Consider the following 26,414-nt stretch of genomic DNA (forward strand, 5'->3'; position numbering starts at 1 on the left):
CCTACTCCATCAAGTATAAGGGAAATTTGGGGCTTCAATATCTTAAAAAACTTTTACAAAAGGTTTGTCCCATATTTTTCTATACTTATAGCACCATTCATTGAGTTGGTGAGGAACTATATTCTCTCATGGGAAGATGGCCAAGAAAGGGATTTTTAGTCCTTACCATACTCTAACATACCCAACATCACTAATACATATGTTTTCATTCTTTTTACAAGTGTTGAGGAAGGAATCCATGAGTTTCAAGAACCTCTGGATTTGAGGTCAAATCCTTTTCAAGGGAGAGGGAATGATGCAATCATACCCCCCAAGGACATTGGATAGAAGACTCCAAGAAAATTGGGCCAAAAATGCAAAAGAAGGCCCTAGGGTTCTCATGAGCCTTAAGGTAGATTTCGAGCCCATGGGCTAAGTATGAGCCCACTTATCTTTGTACATATTAGATTAAGGTTTCATTAATTTTGGGCCTTGTATTTAGGGCTCCATAATGTAGGTAAGGTACCCTAGAAATATAGGATTTTTCAGCCCTTGTATTTTAGGACACCTAGACTAGTTTTTGTATTAGAGATAGTTTTGTAATTTCACATGCACTAAGTGAATATTTGATGTGTGTGATTGAAAATAAATTTAATTAAATTGGTAAAAGCTAAATCCATTCTATTTTCGGTCGAGCTCATGCCCATGCCCAAATCTCAGTACAACCAACACTAAAAATATAACATTACTTCATTTCAAATGTGTTTATTAAGTTCTCATTAGCTTAGACTCTATTATGAACGCAGTCCAATATTAACTTAACCATCAGCTCAAACTTAAATTATAATCATATTTTCTTATGTATTTGTTGCTTCATCCTTGACTTTGGTGTCATGGAAGCATACCTGTAGAGAAGCTAATTCAGTAGTTGATACCCTGGTAAATTATACAAAATATTTGGATATTGGTCTTAGGGGATTTGAAATTCCCCCAGCTTTTATATCTTTGCATGGGCTGACAGATTTGTCAGCTGTCATTTTTGACAGGTAGTTGTTTTGTTTCTTTGGGCCTTTGTGCCCTTCTATGAATTATTAAAATCTTAAAAATCAAATTAAATGATTATTTAATCTATTTTCACTTAATTTGTAATGCTGTCACAGAGAAAAGTTATTAGCAAACACAAGTTAGGGTGATACATTAATCATCTATAAGTATAACTTTGATCTCACACAAAGGTACCCAAAAAAGGCAAATCAAGCAAAATATTATGTACACAAGAAAATGAACAAATCTACAAAGGCAAAATGTAAGGCAGAAGGTATAAACGAAAGAGCACTGCAGTGTGCAGTTTTTCGTGAGAACCTGAAACACTAATATGAACAAATGAACATCTCATTCCAACGATCATCACTTTTGTCAAAGCTCAACTACAAAGTTGAGTACACAATTGCTGGATCTGGGAACTGGTTGGATTTTGCATGAAGTATGTACTGGATTTACCATTGCTTGAGCATGTTACGTTCAACTGGTTGCCAAGTTGGTTTGACTGCATTTGTGGTATTTCAACAACATTAATATCAAGCATTAAGAAAATAACAAAAAAGACATTTGAAATGGTTAACATTAACTACAAGGCATCTTTGATACTAATAAAAAAAGTGACACGTAATGAAAACATTTGGTTAAATATATTTTGAATCCCTACAAATAAGATAACATTGGATTTTAGTTTTAGTTCCTCATAAATAAATCATCTCTTTTTTGGTCCCTCATTTAATAAAAAAGTGTCATGTGGTCCGAGGGACCAAACCGAAACAATTTTTTGTGAAGAACAAGAACCACATCCAACATTTTCATAAATGAGGGACTAAAAATAGAGGATTTATTTTTAAGGGACTAAAGAATAAAAACAACTATTGCCCTATTTGTAGGGATTAGAAACATATTTAACCCAAGAACATTTGTCTAATTGATGGTAACACCTGTATGATTATACTTTTAGAGATCACCAAATTGTTTAGAGATATAATGATTCAAATAATAACAATGCATGAAAAAGGGGTTAAAGATAACCCATTCATAAAAATGTCGGTGAAACATAAGTAATTTCAGAGGATCTGATAATATTATTCATATGAAGAGGCTTTCAGGTAAAAAAATGCTTACCTGACAATATGCTGCCTCTGTATGGCAGCTCCATTTTGAAGTTGGAACACAAGACAGATAATGGCACCAGGAACAGTGATCATTTGCATCAACACCTTGGAGAAGTGCAACCAGCCCAACAGAAAGCCTGTTACATTAGACAATTTGACATAGACAGAACAAGTGGTCAAAATGAAAGAAGAATAAAAGGAAAAGCAAGACCAAAGCTTCTTTTCAATCTTTATTATTTAAGACAGATTTCTCATTATATTTGGTGACATTTTATCTTCTATATAACTCCAATCAACAATAACGAGAGAGTGAGTATAAAACAGACAAGCTTTACAAGATAAAGAAAGAACCAATTATCATTGTATGTGTCGAGAATCAGGAATTTAATGTACAACGATGTGATATCTAATTTAGAGGAACCTGAATATCCTCTAACTATGTGTAATCAATACTACCTGTCTATATAAACAATCATCTGTTGTGTACTCTGATACACAGTATACACACAAATATCCCTCCATATTTTTCTCTTATTTTACAGTATGCTTCCTGCTATACAGAACTTTTACCTAAGTTTTGTTACCAAAACCCTATGATCTAGTATTTGTTTCTATACTATAAGCCTAAATTTCCTAAATCCAAATAACTCATTTCATTAGTGCCACTTGCAATCACAATTTTGAGTTCTCTCTAGCCCTGAGAGACTCAAGTAGAAATAGCAGTTAGTCTTTTGAAAATTTCATATAACTACCATCATTTATCTTATTAGTAGTATCAAGAACAATGATTTTAAAATAATTAGAATCATGAAACTGAGTTTTAATATACAGTAAATGTAACAGAGGGGTTTAATATATTTTTAGATTCTTCCTAAAGCAAATAACTTGCTTTCTCATGTTATATGTATTTCTCTTTTAGTATAGTAGAAACTGAATTCAAAACCTCTAACTACTTGAGGTAAACCAAAACTGCATCTACCCCAACTACTTAAGGAAAGTCCAAGTTTCATGTTTTTGTGAACAGGGTTAATTATGCTCAAGTCTCTCCTTACATCATACATTAGCTAGAGCAACTTGATCTCAGAAAAAAAGTGGCACTTCAAAAAATGCTTACCCAACAACTAGAATGATCAGGGAGAAGACCCACAAGATGCACTGATATTTCTTGAATTTAGGCTTCACTCGTCCTGGAGAATAATTTAGGGGAGCATATCGTTGGTTAACCCATCCAAACTGGGGACGTATCAAAAACACAAATCCGAGAAGAAATCCAGTAAGAAAGCCTCCAATATGAGCAAAATTGTCCACATGTGGGAGAATTCCAACTGCTAGATTGATAACAATGATGATCACAAGGGTGAGGAGTGCTGTTAGCTTCACATGAAAAGAAAATCTTGATTGTCAGTAGGTTGCTTTTAAAAGCATGATCTTTCCTTTTGAAAAACTCAGTTAAATGAGAAATTTATTAAGCACCTTGTTATCATATATAGACCAGTTAGTAATGAGTTCTGAAAGCATGCCTCCCAGCAAGCCAAAAAGTGCACCAGAAGCACCAACAGAAATGTTTGACTGGATAAACAGAGCAGAAAGCAAACTCCCCCCAAATCCAGATATGACAAATAGCAGTCCAATTAGCACTGTTGTACAAGCACGCAAGAATCAGTAAATAAAATTAGAGCTAAACCAGGCAAACCTTAACATGACACAAGAAAATCATACCTCTCAGAATAGAAACTAAAGTCTAAAAGGGATCATCTTTGGTGTCATTTTTATCTATTTACCAGAAATAAGAAGTACAGCTCACATTATTCCTCAAATCAGATTTTTAAATGTTAATTTTAAAGTTGTGTTTAAGTCTATAAGAGGCTACCATGCTTTTAACCTTAACCTAATGTCAATTACTAGTTGTAGCCTACCTTCGTTGTTTTTGTTGACATACTTTCCTTTTTCAGAATAAAGTAGCAATTTATTATCGTCCAGTTTGTTTTCTCTATCTACTTTTCAACTCAAAACCATAGAGAGTACAAAAGTTTGAGCAATACAGAATAACAGAAGAACTATAAGCAGAAAAACCACAAACCTCTACTTCTGTCACTGGCATATGTTATTTACAGCAAGATTTAAACAAATGTTTGGCCACCCTATAATTAATACCAAAATTTGGTTCTAGTCCCTATAAAATATCAATTTTGGCTTGTGTTCCTTATTTTTAAAAAGCAGTCCATTTTGGTTCTTGAGTTCTTGTCATTAGTAGCACTTAATGGATCTATCATAATGGCAAAGACCAAAAGTGCTCACTATTAAAAAGCTAAGAGGCAAAAGTCAACACTCAAATTTTAGAGAGACTGTTTAAAACCAAAATCTACTATATTTGAAAGACCAAAAATATATTTGATACTACGAAAGATTAAAGTCGTAAAGAAGCTGATAATAGCAAGCTACATAAGAAATAAGCTTTAATCTTGAATATGTCACATATACCAAACCCAAATTCTTGCTCAAGCCGAATTCCAATGACTAGAATACCCAGCATATTTGCCAACAGATGGAAAACCCCAGCATGTAGCCACATACAAGTGATGAGGCGCCACCCCTGGTGTCTGTGAACCACTCTGCTCACATCAAGAGCCCCCATCTTTTGCAGCCTGAACAACAAACAATCCCCACTTGTTCAATCTCAGTAACAGTCAATTTCATAATCCAAATTTCCCATCTGATAATTAAAACTACTCACAAGAAACATCCATAAATTTCAGTCCCAACTATCACATAAATACTATTATTACCATTTAAACATCATCACCATCACTGTCACCACCATTACCACTAACAGTAAATAATAAATTTATATAATATATTAATATAATAATAAACACCACCTATGGTATCATAGCCCGTCTCAAACCTGAGTAGAGAAAGAGGGTAGCATTATGCCGTGGCAACCAAAATAAAACATATATCTAACATGGATCACAGTCTTTAACCGAGTTGAATAACGTTGTGTAATCCATGCAGCTTACCTCACCTAGCCCGATACACTTTTTTGTAGTTATAGTCATCTGTAATCTATAACAATTATAATGGGAATATCCTATTTCGTAGAACTTTTATCCTTGATTTTTATTAAGTAACTACCATGCCTTTCAAAAAAAAAAGTAACTATCATGTTTCTGCACATTTCATTTTCTATTTAACCTGTAGATAAGCATACTTACATTTCCTATTTAACCTTCATCGTCTCTCTCCCTCTTTATTTTATTTTTATTTTAAAAAATGTAGATAAGCACAGAGTACCTCTCTTTCCCCTGCTCTAAAACCGAAACCATGATCATGAATTAAAATTTTAAGACTATAACTGAAAATTTAACATATATTAACAAAGTAAAGTAAAAGAAAAATCAGAAAAAAAAAGTACTAAAACCTTCAAATATATAATAATAATAATAATACAATTAGAAGTCTTAAAAATTAGTCACCAACCGAAATTAAAACCACATATTTTCAGATCCCATCGTGACTGCAATTATATCTGGATTTATCCACATTCTTTTATATCAAGGATCATGATAATTATTACGGCTATGATTTGTCCACAATTCTCCACAATACCAAAAATGACCACAATTTTTTTTGCTTTGGTCAGAGACCACGGGTGTTTCAACCTAGGTCAGAGACTAGTCTTGTTCACTGTACATGACTACCATTGACCCCAAGAAAATTTTTCACATGGAAGAAAAATCTAACATGTTCTCTCATTAAATAGGGCGATCCCCCACATATCAACACAGAGAGATCTTACACCAGTGCGCCTGTTTGGTTAAACAACCACAATTTAAAACGTTGGTGAAATAATCCATGAATTTATCATCAATTAATTAATCAATTATTGAACAACACTTTTAAAAAGACAATTACTCTTCAAAAACCTTTTTAACAAAAAAATATATATATTACTATTATTTACCTAAAATAAACTTTTAAACAAATTCACAACAACAACAACAATACAAGAACTCACGTCAACGAAGAAGGGCCCAAGAGGGGGTTTTCTTTGAAGGGCTGGAAGGAGAAGCGACCCAAGAAGGAGGCAATGCAGGAGACAGAGTTACGCGGGCAGTTATTGACATACATAGTGATCACAAACATAACAATGTTGGCAACCACAAAGAGAGGTATCAGCCAAGAGAACCACTTTCTGTAATGCTTCACTTCTTCCTCTCTGGGGTACTGAATCGGAACCTCCACCGTCTCCGCCGCCGCCACGGGGTGCACCATGGTGGTGCCTCTCTTGGAGTTGACCCTCAGGTGGATCTCCAACGGCCGTGGCTCTCCGGACATGAAGGGAGGGAGAGAGGGTAATGTGGATTTGGTAAGAGTTTGGGGATGAATGAGTCTTTGGGTGATGTAAGTATGTAAGAAGGGGTAATGTAATGGAGGTTTAGCTCAACTACTTTGGGTGGACTTTTTGGGCATTATCATTTGTTTTGTTGATCTACCCTGTTGATTTTGTTGAATGAGGAGCTTTAATATTTTTTTAGTCAGTTTCTATCCTGGGGAGGAATTTTGGAAAAATGGGATAACGTGCCAGAGCAGCAGGTAGAGAAAGTTCTGAATTCAAAAGCCATTTACCTCATCTTGAAAAAGATGCGTAGAAAATTCAGAAGATAGAGAGTATCTTGCTTTATTTCACTCCAGCAATTCATTCAAGAATTTTATATTCACCTTTCGTGTATTTTTGCTTTTAATTTAACTTAAATATTACATTATACTATAAATTTTTATATTTTTTTATATAAATTGATAAATTGATTATTTTGAATAATATTAGCTTCCTCGTCCCAAAATATTAGATTTTTTTATAAGATTCTTTTTAAACTTTTTTTATTAATTATTTTTTACCTAAATATTCTTAGTAATTTTATAATAAATACTATATATTATTAAAATGAAAAATACATTATCAACCTTATAAAGATTAAAAAAAACTAATAACCATTAATTAATTAGGTTGAAAAATAATCTACCATTATACTATGTACTATATCTATTATCATCATATTTCTATCTATATCTTTAACTTTACACTCGGGACTCTTTTAGGGGTTTTTGGTACTGTTTAGATAACAGTACCACATTTTTTCGTCTTTTTTTGTCTTTCGTTTTTTTTTTTTTTTGGTTACATAACTTGCCTATCTATCCGAGTAAAGAGTACGGTTTTTATTCTAAACAATCCTTTGACATGTTGACTTAGAAAGCAAACATGAACAGGAACTGTTTTACATTGTTACAGATTCTTATTTGATATACCTATTTGTCTTTATTCCTATTCCTAATTCCGATTTATGATTCAGATTCGAGCTTTCGATTCTTCTATACTTTGTTTTCTCATTTCTGATTTCTAATTTCAGTGATGCATGATAGACAAAATATACCTTACAAATTGTCTTTTCATTTCTTGTTATGTCATATCCTATGATTGATTCTGATGTGTCATTCAATTATATTCACGGACTGTTTCACATATTTGAAACTTCTCACCCATTGTTTTACATGTGTGTCTATATAAGCCATCGTTCTTCTGGTTTTTACCACCAGTTCCAATCCTTCTCTTGCTAACACCTTGTATATGATGAGTGTTTATATTTATCAAAATCTAGAATGGACTGATGTAAGGATAAACTACTCTCAAGATTGGACTGATGTAAGGATAAACTACTCTCAAGATTGGACTGATGTAAGGATAAACTACTCTCAAGATGGATTCCACAATCTCCTATATCAAATATGCAAGTGTCCTCCAATAGGGGAATGAGAGGGAGTATATGCAAAAAAGACTTTGACGCTCAAGTAAGTATATGAGTGAGCTGAGAATGAATGAAAAGTGAAGGTAAAACCTAGTTATTTATAACAATGGATGAGAGCCTTGGGTCCTTGATTGTTCAGAGTTGTTATAGTAGCGTAACAACTCTATAGATAATTTGTAGCCACTAGATAAGTGGGTACCTACAATTTGATAAGGAGATAATATCATTATCATTAAAATTCAAACGTATATCAATAGCTCATCAGCCCAACCTTCTGGATGTTGAGCGAGTAGTGTCTATGCTCCTGTATTAGGGTTGACGTGTATATTTTAACACCACATCAATTTGTGGACCCCGGACAGTACACAAGTCCCCTAAGCTATGAGTCCAACTTGTTGGGAAAAGAGGTTGTTCAATGTCAAAGGTGGTAACCTCGACAAATTTAAGGGTTGCGGGCTGGTCAAGGCCCCCAGCCTGGACAAATGTTGTCCAAGTTAAAATTGACAGATTGTCTAGGGTGAGCATGCTTTTCGTCCCTTCAGGTAGAGTCTGATGTTCTTATGTGAGAAGCCCCTTTATTTGAAAATTCTGACTTTTTTGACCATTAGAAAGCACATTGAAGAGAGACATTTCATTTTACTTCAAGGTGGGCTCGTGATATGCACGCGCGATGCTTTTATACACATGTCACTCTACGATAGGGCATGCCTTAAAGATACGTTACGAGGTTTGGTGGCGGTTACGCCGTGGTGTAGGTCTTTAGGGCGTCATTTCAATTCACGCCAATTACCAAAAGGTCGCATCCTCATTTAAATGGAGTCTACGTTAGGTTTTTGTCATCTTCACGCTTAAGCACCTCTTTTGCCTTCATCTCCTCAACTTCTTGCTTTGATTGTTGTGTTCTTTATAACTCCGCCCAAACGCTATATGGAACTGTTGGATCCTTGCTCTGATTTTCTTTCTCATTTTAGGTACTCCTCATTCTCGACAATGTCTCTATTTCTAATTCCGCATTGGGTATAGGTGGAAGCAATTCTGTGGGTTCCATCCAACAACTGCTGGTGGAATGGGAAGTGGTTCCCATTGGTGATTCCTCGTTGGAGGAGTCGCCTCATGAGGCTTCTAACAGCGTGTCATCCTTCTTCGAGAGGTTGATGGGCTCGAGTCATGTCGGTGAGGGCAGCTCCCAACCCTGTGAAGGGGTGAAGCCCTTTACTACCCCTCTGGAAGAAGAATTAATCCATGTCACGACATTGCTTCCCTCTTCCTCTTTAGTGACTACTAGAAGGAATGGCGGCGGTGAAGTTAGGGTTTCAGCACGAAACAAGTGTCGTCGTGGCGATGAAATGCCTTCGTCCTTTGCCTTCGTTGTTGGTTTCGAATAGGTGAGGAATGATGTTCTAAAGTATCGCTCCTCGATAACATCCTCAGTGGGTGTCAGGGCTCTATGGCGCCAGCTTGAGCTGGCCAAGCCAGGTGACTCCTGCAAGATAATTGTCTAGGCTTGTAGGGAAGACGAGTTCCCATTCATGCGCGCTGCTCCAGGATGTCCACCATTCTTTTATGTCTACCATTCCATGTTCGAGGTCCTGAACTTGACCTCTCGATAAACACCTTCCAATGATGTGCTTTATTGAGGCACTTGAACGCGGCCCATTTCCAACTTCATCCCAATAGTTGGGCAATGGCGAGGGCCTTTGAGGTCTTGTGTCCATTTTTCAATATCAGACCCAGCGTGCCCTTGTTCCTCTACTTCTTTCAAATGAAGTTGATTGAGAAGATTGGTTGGGTGTCACTGAACAGCGTGTTTAAGAAGAAGCTTGAGTTTGACCTTAACATGTTTCGCAAATTTAAGGACCATTTCTTCAAGGTCAAGGCAACCAGCGTCATTGATTACGGGTTGCCATTGATGCATGATGGGATTGAGGAACCTTGTTTCCTCTTTTACTGGCAATCGGACCCCACAAGATTTAAGTCTTTCGATGAGCGTCTGATGTCTTACGAGGAGAGGGCAGACAAGGCTATCTTGGAACGATTGTCATCCAAAACATTAAGGTAACCTTTGTTTTGGATGGTAAATTTTCTTGCCTCTCCCTCTTTTGTGTTTGTTTAGTATATTGACCTTTGTTATGTTTTCATCTATCTTTGTAGGTATAATGGCCGACTTTGAATGGTGGCCCTTGGTAAAGCAGTTTGAGGAGGCTGGGGGGTTCGGTCAGTGCAAGAGGTCAAGGGCCCCTTTCAGTCCTCAAGCTCTAAAGTCGGCTACTGAGAAGTTTCATTTTTTATTTATTTTTAGGATTAAAATGTTAGCACTTATCTTTTGATTGTAATATTTTTCTTATAAACTTCACTTAAATCTAGTTGTTTTATATATTGTACATTTATTAGTATTTTTGTTTAAATATGAAAGATTCATCCATGGATTCCTTATGTTTTGATGGTTGTTTGTTAGATCCAGAAACCAAGCCAAAGATGAAGGGCAAAAGGGTCATTTTTGCAATATTTCAGATACCATTCGCCCAAGCTAGCAACTAACTCGCTTGGGCTAGTGAAGTTTCTTCAAATTTAAGCAAACAACTCGCCTAGGCGAGTATAACTCACATGGGCAAGTGAGTGTTTTTAGCCTTAAGCAACCAACTTGCCTGGGCAAGTTGGTCTGGAACCTCTTGGCTTATTTTGTATAAAAAGCCATGCAAACTAGAGGAAGAAGGCAGAAAGCAAAACCAGAAAGAAGAACCATTGAGCTTGGAGAGAGAAAAGAGAAAAGTGGAGTTGGAGCTACAGAGAAGTGACCATGGATTGCATCCTTCATCATTTCTTTTATTGATCTTGTGCTCTACACAATGATCAGCTAGTTTATCCAAAGGATTGGATGTAATCTTTGTACCCTTATGTATTTCTTTTGATATTTTACATATGTATGAATATTTTCTACTCATTACTGGTGATTTCATTATGTTCGTAATGCTTGATTCTATTTGATCACCAGTTTCATGAAATTGGATTTTAAGCTTGACTATAAAGTACTCTTAGAATTTGAACTAAATGAATTTACTCTTTACGTTGCATGTCTAGGAATAGAGCATAACATTTTGATTGCAAATAGCACAAGATTAGGATTATCCATGCGCTAAGCAAGGCTAGCCTGCGCTAAGCACTCAAACCCCTGCACCTCAAGCTAATTGGGCTCGCTAAATTGGCCATGGGTGACCTTAGCCAAATTCAATTCGATCTGAATTGGGCTAAGCGAGAGTACACTCGCTTAGCGCATTGTGTTTGTTGGCTAAGCGCGGTGTACCTGCGCTAAGCCCTATTCCTTGCGATCAAATTACTGGTTGCGTGACCTATTCGTGCTAAGCCCAATTCCTTGCGACCTGAATAATGCTAAGCTAGCAACCAATTGCAAATCATATACCCCCTTTGTATGCGGGATGCAGTATATTCGCTAAGTCGGCCTTGAGCCTGGCTTAGCGAGAGTTACAGGATTCCTTATTTGCACAACTCTCTTAACGCACTGCTTTGCCCGAAGCGCAGTTAAAAATAATGTCTGAATTTGAAATTGGGCCCAGCATGTCGGCCCACCAAGAGAGAAGGCGAGAAGCCAAACATCTCTCTCTCGCTTAGCGGGTTGACTCGCTAAGCGAGTTGGTCGAAAAACGGATAAGTAAAGTGTAACAGCAGTTACACTTACACTTACCCCAAATATTTCAAAATTTTTCCTACAACCTCTCCTTTTTGAAATTTACGCATTGCATCTTTGAGCTTCAATCTTGCATTTTGCATCTAATCTTCACTAAGCATCTTCGATCCAAGTAAGTTCCCAACTTCATTTATGCTTCTTCTCTTGTTAATAACTTAGGATAGAAGACATTAGGTTAGCAATTTAATTTTTAGGGGTAGATTGCAAGTAGAATAAATAAAAGTTAGGATTTTATTAGGAGTTTTAAGTGGTAGATAATTTCGATTATGTTGCATGTCTGATAGAGGCCTATTAGAGGCCTAAAAGAAGAAGTCGAAAGACTTCTTCATCTGCGTTTTTTCTGGAAAACACGATGAACACACGAAGCGCGTCTGATGCGCTAAGCGAGTTCATCAATTAAGCCTTGAATATATGCATTTCCAGACAAACTCGCTTAGCCCGCATGCCTACGCTAAGTGAGTTCATCCATGTTGTTGAATGTTCATCTTCTTTAGGAACATCATGGCTAAGCGGCATCTATGTGCGCTAAGCCCCTGAACACATCATTAATGACAAACCTATGGCTAAGCGAGTGTTGTCTCGCTAAGCCCAGGTACCTTAGACAAATTTTATTTTTTTTTGTTGACTGCCTCGCGCTAAGCCTAGCTTGTCTAAGCTAAGCGCTATTCGTTGCGGCAATAATTGGTCTAAGCGAGTCTCATCGCTAACCCCACATAACTTAGTCAAATTTTTGAAGTGTTGCTCGCGCTAAGCGCTATTTCTTGCGGCATGCATAAGGCTAAGCCAGCGCTGCTCACTAAGCCATTGTTTGAAATAAAAGTGCTCTAGGCTAAGCAAGTGCGTATCTCATTAAGCCAATCATGTAGAGAAAAATTTTCTGTCATAACTGGCTAAGCGCATGTTTCCAATTTCAGTTTTTATTTTCTGTTTCAATTTTGATAACTTCTAGTCTAATAAACTGATAGGTTTTTTTTTATTGTAGATGACATCTAGGAAGAGAAAGACCACTACTTCTAGACCTGCAGCTTAGTATGATACTAGGCGATTCCAATCTTTGGAAGCTTGGAATAGATACACGGACAACATTCTCGGCCAGAATATCCTTCCGGAGAGAAATGATAAGATTTATCATACTGAGTTCGATGAGTTCAAAGTGGAGTTGGAGAGGCGTAATCTAAACAAACGCCTCACCAACCTCCGAGATGGAAGCACGTGGCTGTGGTTAAGGAATTCTATGCTAATTTATACAACCTAGAGGACCAAGCTTTAAAGCAAGCCAGAGTAAGAGGACACCTGATCAAAATAGATGCAGACAGCCTGAATGAGTTTCTTCAGACTCCAGTGGTATTAAAGGAGGGGGAATCTTTACCCACATACTCTAGATTTTGCAGGTTGAGGTCTAATCCTCAAGAGATTGAAGCTAGGCTCTATATTCCTCGCAACAGGTTTGTTTTGAATGCTAAGGGCCAACCATGGAAACACCTTAGAAAGGATCTGCCTACACTAGCTCAGACATGGAGTGTCTTCTCTTACTCCAACTTAGCTCCCACATCCCACACCTCAAATTTGAACATGGATAGAGCCAAGTTGGTTTATGGCTTGGTAACCCACATGGATATGAACATTGGCGCCCTGATCTTAGGTCAAATCTCTTCTATTGCTCATAGTAACTCCTTTAGGCTTGGATTTCCAGCCTTGATCACTGCCCTCTGTAGAGCTAGAGGAGTTACCTCTGATAGTCTAACTTATGAGAGCCTGAGCCCGACCATTAACTTGGCCTACATTAAGAAAAACTATTGGAATATGGATGATTTGACAGTTAACTTCAGAGGGGCAAGGAAGGCAAGGGCTCGACCAATTGATGTTCCTTCTTCTTCTACTCCACCAGCTCTTTCCACTTCTACTACTCCTACACCAGCTCCTCCAGGCCCATCTGCCTAGGTCTCTTAGCGCTTTGAGTCCATGCTTCAGAGTCTTTATCAGGGATATGTATTGTTAATGTAGAGCCTGCAGGTTGTGGCTCCACCACGAACCATCTTGATAGTTGAGCAGTTCATGGAGAAGGTAGCCTGGCCAGGAACTCAGCCTTCTCTTGTGAGGGAAGGTGGGGGTCCCAGTGCTCAGGTACCTCAGCAGGTACATAATGCATCATCAGAGGCCACCATCCCTGTGCCATTTGTTTTTAAGGTAGGAGGGACACAGGTAAGGAAGGAGGCTGCTACTCCAGAGAGGTCACCACAGATTTCACCAGATCTACCCTTGCCAATGGTGGATCAATCTTCTCCTCAACAGCTAGCAGACCCTCCTACACCAGTGCATGAGATGCCAGTAGACCCTTCTACTCCATTACTGAAGATTCCAAAGGACCCTGCCACACCAGTCCTGGGACTGACTACCACTCCTCCAGCCACTCTTGTGCTACATTTTACAGATGAGGAGGGCACTTAGGATCAAGATACCCAGCAGGATGACCAGTCACAGGAGTTTTAAATTCCTGTTCTTGTTTTCTTTATAAATATTATAATTATTATAATTATTATACTTATGTCTTTAGTACACTTTTTGTTGTGATATTGGTTTACTTTTGATTGTGGATAGTAGTATGCATGTCTTGAAGCATACTGAACAGTTTGACTTGATTATCTGAGTATGCAGTGCAAACATAACTATTTTTTTTGTGAAATTGGTGTTGTGAATTGATTGCATGAATGGGTGAAGCATGTGTTGAAATCATGAGTTTTGAATGAGCATGTATGTAGATGAGAAAGAACAATAAAGTAGGATCACAATTAGAAATGTTAGTCAGTGGGCTGATTGATTGAGAAAGAAAAGCTTGAACCATAACCTGGTGAGAGAGTGAACTTAATTGTTGAGAGTGTGAATGACTAGCATAAAGCAATGATTTTTGTATCAATCTCTGAATTTTAGAATGAAATTCATAAATGTGGATATGATGAAGGCCATTATTGTTTTGAAAGCCACTTGACTAAAAAGCTTACCCGTTTATCAATGATGATATCATTTGCACCCATCTGTGAACTGAATTGTAATTGTCAAATTGAACCTTAAGCTTTGAAATTGTCATCTCCATTTACCTTGCTTAGGTTTTAGGAGAGCACATTGGTTTAAGACAATTTTGACCCAAATTTGGGGGAGTTTGTTTGGTGGATAATTTAAAAGGTAAGAAACAACAACACACACAACAAATTAATAAAATGTTTTATGTGTTAAAAAAAAAGAGAGTAGTTCAAATAAAGTGTGTGTGCTTTTAGAACAAAGTCAAGTGAAAGACTAGCGAGTAAGCTAAGTGGATTGAAAAGACAAATTGGGTAAGTCTAGAATTTGTGCTCTCTTAGAATTCAAGCTTTTGCATCCTAGAAAAACCAATATTTTTTTTTGTAGCCAAACCTCACTACAAGCTAATAAAAGTCCTTCTGATTCAATTTGTGCATTTCTAACATTATGGCATGAGATGAAGTACAAAAATTGGACCTCTTGTTAGTTGTTATTGCTAAATAGCTTAAACACTTGTGCGTGAGTGATACAGTGGCCGCGAGAATTTGGTTAAGTATCTTTCCATGAAATCTGTCTCTTGCCTAGCTTCATTTAGTTATGTTGCTGACTAACATGTTCTTTTCTCTGAAAAATTGCATGTCTTGTGAAAATCAATTGATAAAATAATTTTTGTTTCATTTGTTATCATGTAATTAATATTTTGTGAATCACACACCTTTGTACATAATCACTTCATGTTTTGTCACTTAAGGACCAATGAGTTGATCTATATTTGCTTGAGGACACGCAAAACTGTAAATTTGGGGGAGTTTGTAAGTCGGTCAATATGACTAACTTTTGTGTAACAAACTATTGTAAATTGTATATGACTCCTCCCATTTATAGTTGTTTTTGGTAGTATTTTAATTACTTTTCAATTTTGTGTATTTATGAACTCGCTGAGCCACGCCACGCACTGGGCGAGCCATCCGCTAAGCGCACTATCCTCCGGCTAAGCACGTAGAAGAATTTGGAAGAAGGATGAGCTGTACAGAGGTGCTAAGTGGGTGTGAACTCGCTAAGCGCAACGCCTTTAACCCTTAGGCTAAGCGAGAAGACTGGCGCTAAGCCAAAAGTCACTTATGCGCACTAAGCAAGCTCATCTTCTGCTAAGCGCGCGCCCACCGACAGGATTGCCTATTTAAAGCTGAAATCTCGATTTTGGAAAGGTTGTTGAGTTTTTTGAGAGTTTTTGGCTGTGTAGAGACTGAGAGAGAGCTGAGCTTGATGAGGAAGCCATCTTGCAGAGCTTTGGATGAGATTTTGAGAGATTGTGAGGTTTCTAGAAGTGGAGGAGACATCCCTACTACTTGTATTTCTTCTATCTTTCATATTCTCTTCTCATTGTTGTAAAGGAAGCTTCCTTGCTATGGAGAGCTAAATCCTCTGTTGGTTCTTCCTATGGGGTACTTGATGTAAATATTTTCATATCTATCTAATGATGTTTTATGTGTTCACTGTGCTATCAGTACTTAATTATAATGTGTCTTTGCCTTGATCACGCAACTGCATGCTTAGTTAGGGTCACTCAACATTGGGAAATGGTTTGATCCTTAGAACCTGATAGGGCAGGGCTAGCTTATTGTATTTTCACGAGACATCGGGGTACGGTAACCTAGTTTTTGTTATGTTATGCCTTAATGCGTTTCTGGTTAAGTTTAGTCCAACAAGAGGCATATGAGGATGATGCTTGATTAGGATTAGACTAAACATGCACGAGACATCGGGGTTTAGTAGTCCAGGAGACAACATAGAACACATGAACATTGGTAGGTAGAGAACATCCTTAATAACATCAGTCACCCAGTAGGAAGACCAACACGTTGTCTATCTATCTTCACACACCACTACTCACGTGATTTGCTTTTGAATAGTTTAGTTTACATATTTGTCCATACCACACACCAAACTTTCATCCCAAGACACTTATTTATTGAACCACAGCTTTACCAAGTAAAACAAGTTCCCCCGAGAGTTTGATACTCAGTATTCAGTTACCGTTTTATACTACTTGTGCGATCCGGTGCACTTGCCGGCCACCAAACAAGGTGCCATGTGTGTGTAGGAAAAAAAAATTCTAACTATGAATGTAATCGATGGACAAACACACACCAAACACAACAACATAGCAAAGGTTATATCTAAATATGGACAAACAAAAGATAAAAGGGGAAAGGGAAAATAAATAAAGAACTCATGATAAAACATTGCACACTGATTGAATGACCTAACTCTCTAATAGTCCCTAGTAGAGTTGCCAGCTGTCACAACGTACCCTTTGACGGGGGTGATCGAGGTCGTACCCGAATCAAATAAACATTAAAAATGCAGTATCTAGAAAGTGATCCTAGGTCGTCTCCCAACGAGCAATGGTCAACCAAACGTTCATAACAGATAGTAATAAAATAATAATGAATTGGGGGGGGGGGAGGGTTGTTTGTTTTTGTATATTAAACAGCAAGCAAATTTGAATTTGAAAATAACAAAATTAAAACATGTTTTTTCCCCTTGATTCACAAGCAAGTCTCTTATCCTAGGTTACGAGAATTTATCCCTAATCAGTTCAACCACTTAATCCAACCCTAAATTAAATTACTAAGCGAAAATTAACATAAGGCTGTCATTATGTGATTAAGCAACACATACACCAATTAATCATGAACGAAACTGATCATTAAATATGAACATAAATTAAGCGCAAAGATAATTAATCAAGCACTAAGCATGCATGGATTAATAGCAACAAATACAGAGTAATTGGTGAAGAGGAAAAACTGATCAGAATTCAATAGTAATAACAAAACCTCAAAGAGAGTTGTGCTTGATCCTCAAGAGAAAACAATGTTGGAGACTTAGCCTTCCATTAATAAGTAGAAAACGAAATAGCAGATTGAAGCAGAAAACGAATTTTATTGCTACGTGAATAGTGCGCATGAACAATAAAAATTGGAATTGCAAAACCTAAAATTATTCTCCTCTCCAAAGGAAAAAAAACTCTTAAAACTAAAACCCTGGTGCTGTTATATAGGTTCTCAGCCCCAAAGCTTACAAATCTGTTTTAAGTCCAAGCCCATAAATAAAATAAAATCTGGACAAGATAAGATAAGATTGGATGAAATAAAATCTAGATAAGATAAGATAAGATTGGATGAAATAAAATCTAGATGAGATAAAATCTGGATAAGATAAGATTTGATAAAATAAAATTGTCTGCTCTCTTCAAGTCCAAACCCAATTCCGGATTCAAGCCCAATTGCTTATAATTCTCCTGAAATTAAATTAAAAACACAAAATTAGTCCAGTAGGCCCAAATGATAAAACTGCATAATTAATTTGACAATTAAGGCTAATCAGTAATTAAAATGGTGACAAAAAGGGTTAAGAAATAGGAGAAAATAATGACACATCAGGGGGTGCAAAAAGGACAAAATGTTTGTCTTCAATGGAGAAAACGAGCGAAGTCGCCACCAACGATTATTCAAGGAAAACGTTAGAAAAACCAAAAAGACGAAGGTCTGCAGATTTTGAAAATGAGGGTTCGGGAGTTGTTTACACACGGGGAAGGTATTAGCACCCCACACGTCCGTCACAAGGGACAACAACCTTTAATCAAGTATGCAAAACATGACTTCAAAATTATGTATTTCCCTTTTTTTATATTTTTTTATTTTTTGGGTTCGACAAGGGTGTTGCCCTTGCTCCTACGTATCCTCAGGTGCGATGAGGAATTCAGACCTACGTAGTTCTTTATAGTGTGAAAGTTTGTGTTAAATTATTTTTGTGTTTTTTTAAAAGATTTATTTTAATTACAAACAAAAGTCGTTTAAGGCGTTGGACCTTGAAATGATATTTTAAACTTTGAAAAGCGGAGAGAGTCGTTTAAGGCATTGGACCTTGAAATGATCTTTTATGATGTTTGATGAAAAGCGGGGAGAATCTTAAGGTGTTGGACCTTGAAATGATCTCAAGAGATATTTGGTAAAAAGAAATTAGTTATGAGTTGGTTATATCTTAGTTTTTGCTTATTAACCTTCAACCCTTTTTTAAAGATAACTTGCAGCACTATTGATCAGTTAAAACTCGCTTTACAGGCACAAAATGATTACCGATGATAGAAGAAGGAGATGAAGATGAACAAAATAATAAAGAGGACCCATAAGGGTCCATGAATCATGTTCAAATCCTTAAAGAAAAACACTAACCGGATGAAGAATGAAGAACGATGCAGAAGTTGATCATGGTCGTGATTCGACAATGTTTCAGCTTCGTTTTCTCTTCTTTCTTCTTCTTCTCACTTCTTTCTCTCCAATCCTTCACCTCTAGACCTCATAACTTCTCTCTCAACCCCTCTCCATGCCTATTTATAGCAAAACAAGGCATTTGGGGTCATGACAACTCGCCCAGGTGAACTGTTACTTCATCCTGAAGCAACCTTGCTCGCCCAGGTAAGCTAGTTACTTCACCATGAAGTTATTTGGTGGCCCAGGAGAGCCAGAGCCAGGGTTCAGAAAAAGCCTTAAAATAACCCTTTTGCCCTCCCCTTTGGGTATTTTTGCAACCTTGATCAAAACATTGAATGATCATTTGTTTCGCATTGTAACTGGGGTTTTAACATCGCAAGTCGACTAGCAAGGATCTAAAGATCAGCAAACGATAGTCCCCGGACGAAATTAGGGTATGACACGAAGGAAAAGATAAAGGTTACAATTAGAACTAGATCTAGGGTAAGATTTCTTTGAGGAATCCTTCTCACCTTAGGTATAAGTTGCAGCTGATATTATTTTATCAACTGAACATAATTTTGTCAGTTTTGGATGATTTCACCATTAAATTTCAGTATTGTTCTCAATTTGGTTTCATTGGCATATTTTTTTTGTCATAAAGATCTGGAATTTTAAGTACCTTTATCTTGAAATTGCTAACTATCCACAATAATATCAGATAATTGTTTCAGTGAGGGTATCTAATTCTATATTTGATTGCTAATTTGTTTGTGTTTGTGTGTGTGTGTGTGTTTGAAAAGTAAAATTTTGATATCTCTTGAGTTTCATTATGTGAGGCTACCTTAGTTCTTAATGAACTAATATATTTTTGTTATGTCACCATTTCGTTCTATTAAAATTTGGCATATTGATTAATCCAATGAATGTGGTGTGACATTTGACGATGTTGGCTATGATGACGGTCAAAAACCAACGTGGAATGTCGTGAAGGACCGTCATTGATCTGCGTTTTCTAGTAGTGATTGTAATAGATTGATAGAAAAGGTTTGATAATCAAATATGTTCAACCTTAATTGCATTGGTCTTAAGTGGATTTTGTTTGTGTTTTCTACATATATTTTTGAAAGGCAACAACAAATCCTTAAATCTAAGGCTCCATAAGAAATGCCAAGGGGAGTTTAGTTCACCATTTAGCTACAACCACATAACAAACATAGTGCTAAAACTGATAGAATCCGGAAGCCCTAAATTTGCTAAACTTGAATGCTTGCGATTAGAAACTAATTCCTAGGTCTATACTAAGAGGTGTAACAATACTGGAGTTCAGAAAGACAACCAATTGCACAAAACAGAAAAAAAAAATGATACCAGATTGACCCGAATGTTATTTAAAGGTAGATACTTTTATTTTTTCCTCCCATCTAATTTAGTTTTTTTTTTAAAAGTATATATTTGTGAAATCTTATTTTCAGGACTAGATTGACCAAAATATTTCTCTACTATATGAAGATCACAATAAATGTTGTGATGGATTAAATCAAAGTCAAATTTTAAGAAACTATAATTAGTATCCTCATAATTGGAAAACTACTTTGCTATTCGAATCCCCTAGCAGCCCAAGGCCTTATGCCAGTTCACTTTCCTACTCATGACAAAAGAACTCAATTTGATTGCTACATACAAAACAGTAAAAGTACTCATGAGTTTTCAACTTGTTTTAAATGGAAATAAATTTAGAACAAGTAAACTTGGTAAAACAACCTAAGACACTAATAGCTATATATATATATATATATATATATATATATATATATATATATATATATATATATATATATATATATATCAATATGACATTTTGCTTGATGTATTTGTGCCTATAATGCGAACATAACTAATACATAAGAATGGAATATAATAGTTGTATAACAATATCACCTTTCTTTACAATTAATTATTTGTACAAGTCAATTTCATTTTTCATTCCCAAATTAAAGTTAAGGGGCATGGGCCTGTCTGTTAATTTATAAGTTGGAAATGTCTAGCGTAAGAAGCATTTTGTTCGTATGATTTCAATTAATTTAAACGAACTGGCACATTATTAAGAGGCAAATTCTTATTTCATAGATATATAATGAAACAAAAAATTAGACACATTTTTCAAAAGCAAAATAAACACGGGCACATTCTTGAATTCCTTCTCCTTAGTTTCTCATAAATGTATCCAATCACACATATCTTCAAGGAAGTTATGATAAAAACAAATTTTGATTCTAATAGTTAACATGAAATGTTTTAAACTTGATAGAACAATATCATCACCTTTTGCAAGCAGAAAACATATGGTGTCCATTCAAATATAAATGTTGAATGAAAAGGCTTGGCTTAAATTGAAGGTGGTGCCAGCAACAACAAGCACATGTTTAATTAGTGGGAAAATGATGGAGCTATTGGACGACTGGCTGGCATGTGAAATATACATGAATTTGGCTTCTGTTGAGGTTCTTGTGATCCATGACTTACACATGTATTGGACCACACACCGTACTCACACATATGACCCATCGTACATACTAATTTATGTTTCCTTTTCATAAACTCTGCATATGTAGGTGTTTCATTGCTTTCCTAAATAATGTATGCTCCAAATATTCACACAGATTATTGTTATTATTGAAAATTAAGCATCTACTTAAACCCCAAAAAAGCATGTATACTAAAACCTATGATTTCATTTTCAATTTTTTGATATTTCTATCAGAGAAACAATTAATCATTTGAAGCAAATCAAAATTCTTGAGAAGAAAGAAAGAAAAAAATAGACCTTGCCATAAATGTCGAGCTAGCAATCCATGATCTAGTTGTGCTTTGCCACCTCCTCGAAAGTGTGAAGTTTCTGATTTGAAGCCATTCTCTTAATCACTGCCACAAAATCAACAAACCCAGAGAAATTAAATTCAAACCCACAATTTTATAAACAATAAAGAGTCAAGAGAGGATCTAAAGAAATAATCGTAAATGGAAATAACCACCAATCCAAACCCAAACCCTGAAAAGTGAATTAACAAAAGATGTTATTTTTATGAATTGACGAAAAAGAGATTCTTGGTTTGGTTGGTGACAGTAAGACTTAGCTTACCAAAGAGAAAGGTTTTATTTTGCTCCTTCCTATAAACATCACGAAATATGAGGCTAACGATCCTTTAAGTAAACATAGCTTCCAAGAATAGTAGATCTAATTAATGAAGATGCGATAACCATGACTTAATCATAGGTCTAAAGCGTCATGAAGCAAAATAGTAACAAACACAACACCATCGAGCAAAAATAGAGCTCAATCTAATCACACTAAGACGAATCGATATATATGTGTGTGTGTGTGTGTGTGTGTGTGTGTGTGTGTGTGTGTGTGTGTGTGTGTGTGTGTGTGTGTGTGTAATAGAGAGAGGTAGAAAGAAAGAGGGCTAGCATATTACACTTGACTAGGTCAAGAGGAGTGACAACCATGTGATTGAGGCCACAGCTGAGGATTCCACCGGTGGTGTAGGCGGCATAGAAGGCGGGGGAGTATAGTTGAAGGAATCATGAGGCGCATGATCCAGCGTTGAGGTTCGATGGTGGACGAGACTGGGTTGCGAAAGCAGCGAGATGGAGTTTAGCATGTGGTGGAGAGGGAGCATTTTGGAGGAAGAGGAGTAGATGAAGAGTCAGGGACACAGAGAAAGAAAAGGGTTTGAGCAAAACAGCCCCACATTTTTGTTCGTAACAAGGGAGAAATAGAATGGGGTTCTTAAATTAAAAACACATTGATAACAAATAACCGATGTTAACATAGGTTATAAAAATAACCGATGTTAACAAAAACACTTTATTTACAAAAATGTCACCGTATCTTAGTTAACATTGGTTTGCATTATAATCTATGTGAACTGACACTACTGAAAAAAGTGCTTTCTATGTCGGTTAATTTACACATTCGACGTTGATTATTAACCGTCTTCGTAGGCAACTTCATAGAAAGTCTCAACTTTCTATGATGGTTCCATAAAACCTATCTTAGAAAAACATGTCCTTCTAAGTCGATTTTTTGCTAACAACCGTCTTAGAAGGGTGCCCTTTTAAGACGATTATTTTAAGAACTATCTTAGAATGGTAACATTCAAAGACGACTTTTTTTTATAAACCGTCTTTGAATGCTATCATTCTAAGACGATGTTTAGTTAAAAACCATCTTTAAATGTCATCATTCTAAGACGGTTCTCTAAAGATCAAAGAATCGTCTTAGAATATTTTTTTTTTAAAAAAATAATATATTGAGGATTCTAAGACAATTTCCCAAAAGACCCATCCTAGAATATTCTAAGACGATTTTTGAAATAATTTTCTTAGAATGTGTTTTTTTTTTAAATTAAAAATTAACTTCTTCCAATAAAATTGAAGAAGTTTTGCTCTCTCTTTGTGCAAGAGAAAGAGTACATCTAAGTAAACAAAAGGATATATACAGTGTATGTGTGTGTGTGTGTGTGTACTAGTAAAACTAGTGTCGTTGAAGGACCAACACCACTGTCTCTACTCAAACCAAAGTTTGAAGGCTTTGACTACTCAAAATATGGTTTTCCATTCCAGGGTAGTGAATAATCTTTTATCACAAAATTTTGACTACTACCTTCACTATTTTAATTAGCTAGTGATGCGACTATATATATACAGTTTGGCTAATAATATTTGAACCCCAAACAGAGTCCATTTATAGTTTGACTATTTGAACAATTTAATTGATCCAGTACTTATATGATATAGTTAAAAATTTAGACAACCATAGTCTCCAAAAATTAATGAAATAACATAATAAAGAAGCTCTTACAAGAAAAGATATGTATGAATCTACCTTGTCTAAATTTTGATAAACATAATTGATAACATTTCTTATTGCATAGTCTGTCCACTGAGACCCTTCCTGATTTATTTCTGCCAGCTTCTCAAACAACAGAGGGGTTTAATAGCTCCCATCAAAATAAGAATCACTCTGAATAAATAGAAAATGTCGATTCACTAGCTAGTTATTATCATAAATACATGAGGACCCACAATCAAAATTATATATATATATATATCAGATACCAGCGGGAAGGGATCAGATAGACTAATAGGAAGTAAGAATGCAGTATGATGAATCAAAATCTATTCTTTTAAAATAAATATCAAGGGCACGCCGGAATCTGGCTTACAAATCCCAGGTTTTTGCAAAAGAGAAACCGAAACGGCGGCAGAGCCACACAGGATCGGCAAGGAGGGAGAAAAGAGATGAATGGGAAACTTGCATTTTATTGAAAACAGAGACAAATGCTTACAAAGTTGTTCTTAGAGCACCTCTATCCTCTTGATGGGCTCAGAATTTTATCTGTCTGAAAAGGGTGCCTCACAATAGAGACGAGGACTCCTTAAATAGACGTATGGAATATTGTTTCTACAGTATCGGTAACAACAACCGGAACTATTACAATAATTAGCTTAAACAATGATTTCTTTTTACCGGTTAAATAGTTACAATGATTATTTATTTATTACAACTAATTAATCATCTTCCAGTGAGATGAAAAAACAATCATCCTCATTCTGGTAGAAAGGATCATCATCTTGGTCATCAACGTCTTTTGAAGATCCGGCCCCCTTCTTTGAAGATTCTTCCTCTTCTTCTTGTTGAAGTAGCTGGAGAACTTCCTTAAGGTTCTGGGCAAGGCTTTCTTTAGATTTTGAACTGGCCAAGAATGCCGCAAGCTGAGATTTCTGATTAAAAAATAATGATGTTTCTGGATCAGCAGGTTGGAGAAATTGTGTCCAACATTTTACAAAAGCATGTTTCTACAAAGGTGGATATTGCTTGTTGTTTTCAGTTTTCCCATACTTGTATTGCCATGAAAAGATCCATGACAAAGCAAAGCTGAAAAAATACATTAGATCGGCTGGAATTCTTGATTCCTGGTTGTTAAACAATCTATTGAACTGTTGAAATCCTTGTTGGACTTCTTCTGGGAAGATTTGTGAAATTGGACCAAAATAAGTCCACCATTGGAGAAACCGGTTTGGAAAATTGTATACAGTGTTGTTTTGGAAATAAATCAACCACAACTGCTTGAATTTATTGTTCTGATGCCAAAACACATTGGTTCAGGCATCAATATAGTCCCAATAAGTGTATCCTGCTGGGTCAAATGGTGCAGAAAACTTTTTGGGTTGGTTAAGATTAGTCCCGTAATGTCGGGGCTGCATTACTTTTAGAATTTGGATTGTGGAGTGGGTATTTAAGGTTGGGTCTTTTGAATCTTTGAAATGCTTGATGGATACTGAATTTGTACCCACTAGAATAAATTCATAGAACTTTCTGGTTTTATTGAGGGCTGTTGGCCTATAATGGAATCCTTGGGGGAAGACTTTGCCAGTTGCTTTGAAGGGATTTTTGTCCCAATATTCTGGTACCATTTGGAGGACATTGAAAATTTTATTTTTTGGAATATAGTTGGTGGGTTTTGGTGTTGGATCTTGTTGAGCCAACATTCATTTTTCTTTTGGGTTACAAACTGTCTTGGTTTGTTTGGTCTTTTGGATTTGTTTATGAAGATCTGTTTTGGAATCATTGTCTAATTTTGAGGCCATTTCTGCCCAGGTTTTCTTGGCTAATTTTGGGATTTTGACTTGGCCTATGTCTTCCAAGGCCTGAAGGGTTTGAATTGACCAGGCGTAGTCAGCCACGGTCTGTTTTGCTGTTATTGGTTTGGGGGAGTCCTAAGTGGATGACTCAGGTTTAATGGTAGCTATTTGGGTCAATGACCCTTCAATTTTTGTTTTTTGGGTTGATGACCCAGTCTGGGTAGGTGACCCAGAGGATGATGAAGTTGTCTTCTTGATTATTGGCTCTGGTAGAGCTAAAAGAACCTCTTTTCCTTTACTACTTGATCTTCCTCCTCTCCCGGAGGAGCTTGACACCTTAGGAGGCATCAGTATTTTTCTATAAAAATTCACGCGTGAGGTAGTCAGGTAGAGAATTTGAGGTGCCCTTGATGTATTCTATTTCAAAATCAAAGACACTCAAGATTGCTTGCCATCTGGCAAAAATTTGTTTTGATGCAAGATTTTTAACATCTTTTTGAAGAATGTCTTTGGCTGACTTGCAATCAACCCTTATTAAAACTTTTTGATTTAGTAAATTAGATTGAAATTTGGAAATGCACAAAACAATTGCTAAAACCTCTTTTTTAACAGTTGAATATTTTTGAGGATGCCACCATAACCTATGTCTGATGCATCGGTTTCGACAATTTTAAATGCCTACGGAATGGGAAGATACAAATATTTTATAGATTGGACTTTGAGCTTGATTTATTTAACTATTTGGGTATGGAAATCAGACCAAGGAGGCGAATTTTTCTTCAGTCTATCATGTAATGGTTTGACAATATTGTTTAAGTAGGGAACAAATTCTCTTACATAATTTAGA

At 36.3% G+C, this 26,414-nt stretch overlaps 1 protein-coding gene across 1 annotated transcript; it reads right to left on the reverse strand.

Moving 5' to 3' along the window:
* Nucleotides 1–1,169: 1,169 nt before the first annotated feature.
* Nucleotides 1,170–6,829, reverse strand: LOC100801675 (RHOMBOID-like protein 1). The gene is made up of 6 exons (XM_003520874.5): nt 6,154–6,829; nt 4,617–4,780; nt 3,609–3,772; nt 3,250–3,509; nt 2,146–2,272; nt 1,170–1,525 (listed from the first exon to the last, which is right to left on the reverse strand). Exons 1-6 carry the CDS (start codon nt 6,471–6,473, stop codon nt 1,403–1,405), a joined length of 1,158 nt encoding a protein of 385 aa, XP_003520922.1. The 5' UTR covers nt 6,474–6,829; the 3' UTR covers nt 1,170–1,402.
* Nucleotides 6,830–26,414: the final 19,585 nt, after the last annotated feature.

This window comes from Glycine max, chromosome 3, assembly GCF_000004515.6.
Source record: "Glycine max cultivar Williams 82 chromosome 3, Glycine_max_v4.0, whole genome shotgun sequence".
NCBI lineage: Eukaryota > Viridiplantae > Streptophyta > Magnoliopsida > Fabales > Fabaceae > Glycine > Glycine max.

What these genes read in the sequence shown, in the direction of transcription:
- LOC100801675 (XM_003520874.5), bottom strand. Translation starts at nt 6,473, where the DNA reads ATGTCCGGAGAGCCACGGCCGTTGGAGATCCACCTGAGGGTCAACTCC. An exon ending in GGTCTATATATGATAACAAG is followed by an intron (nt 3,510 to 3,608) that starts GTGCTTAATAAA and finishes TTTCATGTGAAG; the next exon opens with CTAACAGCACTCCTCACCCT. An exon ending in CTGATCATTCTAGTTGTTGG is followed by an intron (nt 2,273 to 3,249) that starts GTAAGCATTTTT and finishes CTAATGTAACAG; the next exon opens with GCTTTCTGTTGGGCTGGTTG.